At 37.6% G+C, this 7,909-nt stretch overlaps 1 protein-coding gene across 1 annotated transcript in view; it reads left to right on the top strand.

Annotated features, from left to right (window-relative positions):
• Positions 1-7,694, top strand: part of sv2a (synaptic vesicle glycoprotein 2A) — a 50,570-nt gene extending 42,876 nt beyond the window's left edge. Inside the window, 5 exon segments of the mRNA XM_016538670.1 lie at positions 1,075-1,157; positions 1,160-1,207; positions 3,613-3,816; positions 3,927-4,086; positions 5,145-7,694. Of these exon segments, the coding sequence (XP_016394156.1) occupies positions 1,075-1,157; positions 1,160-1,207; positions 3,613-3,816; positions 3,927-4,086; positions 5,145-5,328 (679 nt within the window). The 3' untranslated portion in view covers positions 5,329-7,694.
• The last annotated feature ends 215 nt before the right edge of the window (positions 7,695-7,909 follow it).

Raw genomic sequence — 7,909 nt, 5'->3', positions numbered from 1 at the left:
ATTTTTTAAAAAATGGTTGAATGATTTCGACAGTTAGATTTTTTTTTTTTTTTTTAATTAATTTCTGTACTTCAAACTTTAAATTTAGGTTTTTCATCTAATATTTATATTTCAGCTTTATTTCACTTAACAAAAATGATTTTTATTAGTTTTAGATTTAGTTACAATAACAACCTTGATCATACAGTATGTATATTTTTTTAGAAAGACAATCCCAGAGTGTGTTGCTAAAAATCATGCGAATGCAGACGAGTTGAGAGAAATACATTTCACATAGGTGGCTGCCTGTAGACCGTAAGGCAGCTCACTAGAGTTTGTAACAGAGCAACTGTTCCTCAGAAGCTTTCATGTGAAGCCTGTGATAGTGTGATCACCCTCCAGCCCCTCTATGAAACCATTAATCAGTCAGTGTCCTACAGTTTTATTCAAATAATGTATCCCAATTATGAGCAGCTGTTCCACTTCAACTAGATAAAGTCTTTCCCACAAATCTAGTTTATGTTCAGCTAATCAGGAATGTGGTTTTATATACAAGCTAATCTCTTATCAGCTAACGCTTTTTGTTTTGTAGTCACAATGCCGTTTTAATTTCATGACCTTCAATAAAGTCTAAATACAAATTTGTCTCAACATGCACAACATATCCAATAGGAATGATACAAAATCACAGAGACCAGATGAAGACTTTTACTTTTACTAGACCTTTATTATTGCCTGTCAGTAATTATCTTAACGGTTTATATTTGTATTTTTCTTACAGTATTATAGGAGAAACATTTACAAATGTATACTGTATATTTTTTCAATACATTTCTGTTTATTATTTGCATTGTACTGTATTATTTCTCTGTTGTAGTTTGTTTTATTGTTTTGGTGCTTAATTAGTAATATTTATCTGTTTTATGTATAATATTTCATGTTTACCACAGGACAATCAAAACGTGTGTTTTTGGCGATTGCATTATTCGTTATCCATTTGTATTTGGGCCACTTTGAAGAAGCTAAAGGAATTCTGAATACCTCTAAGGCAGCAATACACATTTCTTAGTGAATCTTTTCACTTTGTCTTTAAAGGTTCTTGAATCTGAAGATGAAGTCGATGGTATTTGAAGACTCCATGTTTGAGGAATGCTACTTTGAGGATATCACGTCAAGCAACCCTTCTTCAAAAACTGCACCTTCATCTCCACCCTCTTCTACAACACAGGTGAGAAAACCACAGGTTTCACCCTTCTGGGTATAAAAAATATATATAGCATAGGCATTCAACAGCATTCAGACGTATAAAATATTTGAATTCCAGCCGTAGTCGTTCAAAGCTTTGATCTTTATAAGAAGACACTCGTATGACACGGTTAAAATGGCTCCTGTTTCTAGAGCTATTGAATGCATTGAAAATGTTTCAGGTATCCTAGCAACACCAGCTCAGATTCTTCCTCTGCCTGTCTGTGAAGGAATGACAATCTGCTTTTCCTGATTCAGTCGTGCTGTGCGTTTATGATTGTTTCCTTGGGCTGGGTATCGAGTTTGATACTTTAGGCACCGAATTGCCTCGATACCATCGAGTATCAAAAAACGTCTCGTCGTTCCGTACCAAATTTCGATACCTAAGGGGTTAATCTCATCAGCGTCAGTGAGCCAATAAGCCTGCAGCCCTTGCCGGTGTGTTCAACTAGAAGCGGGGCTTCGCAGATCGATCAGTGTTTGACATCCGAGAGAGCGATTTGAAAGCGTGCAGGGCAGTCTGCTCTCTATAGCTCTCGTGGTACTGTAATACACTGATCGGTCTGCACAGTCAGTCCTCGTCAAGTCGAACACACCTACTAGTTTACACCGGTTACACTCAGAGATATGGCGCACACGTGAGGCTGTAGTGTGAATGCATCCCAGCCACATTTACACTGGTGCGTTTTTGTTTTAAAATGAAAACGATCCTCGTCGTACTGGCGTTTCCACTGCGTTTCAAGCCGGCTTTCCACTATCTCCGACAAACAACAAGCGACAGACCGGTCATTCATTTCCAATGGAGAGTAGCGCGGGAGCTGTGTGGAGTTCCGATCATATGCAGATGTCCATTCATACTAACGTTACACGACCGAAAGCGTGTGTTATGTGTCCATTCATGCAAACTGTAGCATCATGCTACATAAGACAATAAATAAGATTTATATTCCGCTTTTACTCAAAACTCACTTTAAACCACCATCGATTAAATGACCAAAACCATCTTTCGGAAAATTGTATTGGAAGTGTAATTTATTTTTTTATTTTGACTCAAGTCCCATTCGTTTACATGGAGAGGGCGAGGTTTATGACCAGTACTGCAGCCAGCCACCAGGGGGCGATCAAAGAGCCCGCAGCTTCACTTTTCAGGACGTGTGAGGCACACCCGGCTTTCCACTAGCTCTGACAAACGACAAGCGAGTCGTGACAGACCGGAAGCCATTATTTTCCAATGGAGAATGCGGGAGCTGCGTGGAGTTCCAATCATATGCAGATGTCCGTTTATTCATACATTGATTTCATAAAATTGGTATCGAAAAAAGTATCATTCAGGAACCGATATCGAAGTCAAGGTATCGGTATCGGTATCGTATCGGAAATTTTTGAACGATACCCAGCCCTACCTTGAGTAGCTTGAAAATAAATGATGAGGCTAAGAAACAAAGACTCTGTTCCAAAACCTAGTACACTGCCTACCTAGACAGCATTTTAATGTTTACATGAATGCATTTGCAGATGCTTTTATCATAATTTATTTTGTCATAATTTACTCATCCTCAAGTCATTCCAAACCTGTATGCATTTCTTTCTTCTTTAAAACCCAAAAGAAGATATTGATAACCAAACCTTTCCATCTTATTTTTTGTCCACACTATAGAAGTCAACAGGACCCAAAACCGTTTGGTTACCAACATTCTTCAATATATCTTCTTTTGTGTTCCTGAATTTTTTTTTTTTTGGTGTATGCCTGCATGCATGCATCCCCTGCCATGCATTACAAGGCATGCAAAATGCTGTTTTTCAAAAGGTTAAGTGAATAAATTAATCCAGGATGCCAATGACTATAGTATCCATATCCCGTGTGAATAACCATTTGAAGGCAGTAGACAGCTTACAAGGTTTTAGTATGGAGGCAAATGTCAAAAATTCAGTTGGTTTCTGTCCTCTGCGTCTTGAAGTAGCTCAATGCATTAGACTACATGCATAAAGATGTTTATTTATTCTAGGGTGACCATACGTCCTCTTTTTCCCAGACAAGTCTTGGCTATGATTTCTAAGTTGTCTAAAATATCCAGGTTTTGGCTTTACTTTGCTATTGTTTTCATACTTGCTGAATGTAATGACTGAAAAGTAGTTTGACCAGTAGCATGCAGACATAGTACATAATCGACCAATCGTAGGATGCAATAAGGTGGGATCTACAGAGAATGGTCAAAGCAATGCAAAGAGACTTACATATAATGTTTGAGGACTGAAGAGTGCTTGTAGGAGAACAAAGCCAAAACTTGGCAATTTAGAAATTTGACCTAGAAACGCCTGCATACTTAAATTGGTGTACTGAAAGAATCGCTGCTGCATTGGTTAACAAGAGCTCTCATCTGTTTCTAGACTTGTTCAAGTACCGGCTGATCAACAGCAAACTCATCAACAGCACTTTTCTGCATAACAAAGAGGGCTGTATGCTGGATTTCAGCGATGAGAACAACGCGTACATGATCTATTTCGTCAGCTTCCTCGGCACACTTGCTGTCCTGCCCGGGAACATCGTGTCTGCCCTGCTCATGGACAAGATCGGACGTCTAAGAATGCTGGGTAAGAAAAACAAGTTGCATCAGTGCTAAATAGTTTTTGGAGCTCCGAATAATATGAATTCTTTTTAAAAAATAATAAACATTTGTTCTCACTCTTGTCATCTGGTGCAGCGGGTTCCAGTGTGATTTCCTGCGTCAGCTGCTTCTTCCTGTCATTTGGAAACAGTGAATCTGCTATGATTGCCTTGCTCTGTCTGTTTGGGGGCATCAGCATTGCGTCGTGGAATGCCCTGGATGTGCTAACAGTGGAGCTGTACCCCTCGGACAAGAGGTGGGTCAAGCTTGTATTTCTGTGATTATTGTGCATCTTTCACAATTGCATGTGTATTTAACAGTGATCTCAAAACATATCTGGGCACTTGTGCCACGCTTTATAACATGTACTGTATTTGTAAAGAAATTGAATAAAAGCAAGATTCTCTTCTCCTTTAATGAAAATGTTTTCATACTGTGTGAAATGATTTGAAAGATTAATAGATCAAATGTATGTCAGTAATTCTGTGCTGCATTGCCACTGCAGTGCAGATCAAATACATCATAATTTAGGGCATATCTAAAAATTCTCAGTCAAAATGAATGAAGTCTCAGCAGTTCTGCCACAAAGTGCTATGCATTATTTCTAAGAAAATATGTTGACAGTGCCTGCTTAACAAAATTGGCTCTTTAGCACCCCTAAGAGTTCAGAAACGATTTCAGAAACGGTTTGGAGACATTTACAATATTATAAAAGATCCCAAATAACTTTCTATTTAGCGAAGAATCCTGAAAAAATGTATCCGCTTCCACAAAAATATGAAGCAGAACAACTGTTTTCAACATTCATAATTATACCAAATGTTTCTTCAGCATATTACACTTTTTTTGTTGTTGTGTGCAGTCAGTGATGCCATAGAAGAACCATTTTGAGTTCCACAAAGAACCTTTTAGTGAACAGTTCTTATAAGAATCATGTTTTTCTTAGTCTGAAAAACCTTTTTTCTGCTATAAAGAAGCTCTTCTGCAATGAAAAGGTTCCATGGTTGTTAAAGCTTTTTTTGTGGAACCTTCAGTGACCAATAAAGAACCTTTAATTAAAAAAAAGTGTAGAATGATTTCTGAAGGATCATGTGAAAAGCTGAAAAGTTATCTTTGCATCACAGGAATAAATTACATTTTAAAATAGGAAAAAAGTTATTTTAAATTGTAATGATATTTCACAATATTACTGTTTTTAGAGCAAATAAAAGGAGCCTTGGTGAGCATAAGAGACTTCTTTGAAAAAGAAGGACGAATTTCTTTATAAACAGATCCGATTTATGAAATTTTAAATATTTTTCTTCTTTTCCACAGAACTACAGCCTTCGGCTTTCTAAACGCCCTCTGTAAGTTAGCTGCAGTTCTGGGCATCAGCATCTTCCAGTCGTTTGTGGGCATCACTAAAGCGGTGCCCATCCTCTTTGCATCAGCAGCTTTGGCAGTCGGAAGCTTCTTGGCTCTCAAGCTTCCTGAGACTCGCGGTCAGGTGCTTCAATAGTGCAGCGTTCCAGCATGCAGGTGGCGGCGTTTGAGTTTGACCCTGTCCTTGAGTGAGCAATGCTGGAAGCAGCCCACACAAATCCAACATTTACAGATATCTTCATTCCTCCAATATGTGCAATCGTATTATTATTTCATTCAATTTAATTTGATTTCATTCAGATCTACATTTATAGACATGTTCCCTGCTGATGTCTCACTGTCTCACAGGAATATTGGAAACCCTATGTGTATGTGTGTATGTGTGTGTAGAAAAACTGCCATGTTAAACACATTCCAGCTTTACGTTATGGAATGAATGTGAAATTTAACATGTTCATTTTGACTTTCCCTTTAATCTTCATCCGAGCCATCACGTGATTTGAAAACCATCACTGAGGGCCCGTGAAATCAGTAGGTAGATATATTTGAATGGACAGTGTTGATCTAGTGGTGCTGGTGATGGTTATTGTTGTTGCTTTACTCAAGCCCGTTGTGTCCCAAAAACGTAAAAAGTGTGTGATGCCGCAATTGTCTGCAATATCGGCTCAAGCACTCCTCACTTTTTAGATGTTTTAATGCATTAACACTGACGTCACATTACTATAGACAGTGGTTCACTCATTTTTGGCTTTCGGAATTCAAATTCGGTTGTTCTTTCAAAACGTCTGATTATTGACGGTGTTGTGCATGCAATGAAGTGTGTCGATTCATAAGAATATGCTTGAAGATAGTGAACATAACTGATGAAAGTGCTCTGTATTACGCTACTCTACCTATGATTCTTTGGACATGATGTAAAATATGAGATAAGTGACATGATGGGTTGTCATTTGTATGGTTTAGTACGCCATTATTCATACTTTGCATTGTTTTATGCTACTATCATACTTTGTCCCAGAGTTTGTGTTCCTATTGAGATCCACAGAGCAGTTTTAGTTGCGTCGCTTTCGAATGTGCGCCAACATTGAGACAAACGTTACATTCGCCCTGTTTTCATACAAAAAATCCATTAAGAAAAAACTAAAGGAAAAAATGAACAAATGAATCACAATGTGATTTGATTAAACTGTCAAAAACAATAGTTTTATTTTGATGATTATGTAAATTATGTATTGAATATAAATATATAAAAATTAGCTGTAATTCAAGTCTGTCTGTTTGAACACTCAAACTATTATTAAATATACAAACATATATATAAGAAAATATATTTACATGTTCAAATGTTGAACTAGTATCAACATATGTCTTAGATAGATTCCATTTGATGTATGTATATACAGTTTATCTGTTCATTAAGGGATTTAATTTTTTTTTTTATCAAAGCAAATATATAAAAAAATGACTGAACAAGTCAATACACTGATTTGCAGCACACACAATCGCCCTCCTTCACGTTTTCTCTTGTGTTCTTGTAAAGAAACAGAGGTATCCGTCTGTGTGTGGGTGTGTGTGTAAGTATGGAAGTATGTGTGCTTGCATGTGAAATGTTGAGTGTTCTCTGAATATTTGTATTTATTTATATAACTGTTTATGAGAGTTTGATTTTATAGTATTTTTTACTTTGAGTATCTGTAGAAACAGATGTAGTGCCACATGCAGGGTGAATTTTTTGCTGTATCGTTGTTGACCTGATGTTCAATTCTTTGGTGACTTGGTAGCAGTGACTGAATATAGCATGAAAAAGAAGCGAAAGTCAAAACCCAATGGATTTTAAAAATAAAGCAACGTTTGATAGGAAGCAAAAACCTAGGATATATCCCATTAGGACAAGCAACTTGTCCAATTCTGCTACATTTTACCAAGCACAATTAATACTAGTTCCATGGAGAATCATGGAAAACTGGTTAAATAACCAGATAATGACGCAAAAAATAGATATATTTCAGCCCTGTTGCTCGTAAACACAACCAGCGCTTACATGAAAACCGTTTTTGGTGTCATTCTCAAATTCTTTACTGCCATTTTGTAGGATAGCAGCCATATTATGTGCTCAGAGTAGACACACAATACAACCAACCATTTTTAGATTTAAAAATACTTCAACCAAACTATTAATTTTAGGCACAAATGTAACTTTCAAGCTCTTGAAATGTTTCTAACAGCCTTACAGCCTATTTCAATTGGAGAAAGCGGCATTGCGCAGTGCCATGTGTCACATAGTTACAAAATTCTAGAAACCGCCATCCCTGCCGTGACCGTCGGTCACCAGTAGTGTCACAGATACTGTAGTGACAATCTTTATGTTTGCCATGTGTGACCGTGCGCATCTTTAATTGCCAAATATTTTCTACTTCCTCGGTTTGTACTGGCAGATCTCACAGCACGGCACAGACAAAAACGTCATTTGTAATACATCGACGTTCTAGCAGGGTGTGGCGAACCAAATTGGAGAAAGCGGCATTGCGCAGTGCCATGCATCACATAGTTACAAAATTCTAGAAACCGCCATCCCTGCCGTGACCGTCGGTCACCAGTAGTGTCACAGATACTGTAGTGACAATCTTTATGTGTGCCATGTGTGACCATGCGCATCTTTAATTGCCAAATATTTTCTATTTCCTCGGTTTGTACTGGCAGATCTCACATCACGGCAC

The sequence above is a fragment of the Sinocyclocheilus rhinocerous genome, unplaced genomic scaffold (genome assembly GCF_001515625.1).
Source record: "Sinocyclocheilus rhinocerous isolate Xijiao unplaced genomic scaffold, SAMN03320098_v1.1 scaffold66, whole genome shotgun sequence".
NCBI classification, from domain to species: Eukaryota; Metazoa; Chordata; class Actinopteri; order Cypriniformes; family Cyprinidae; genus Sinocyclocheilus; species Sinocyclocheilus rhinocerous.
This window is presented reverse-complemented; position numbering and strand designations above follow the sequence as displayed.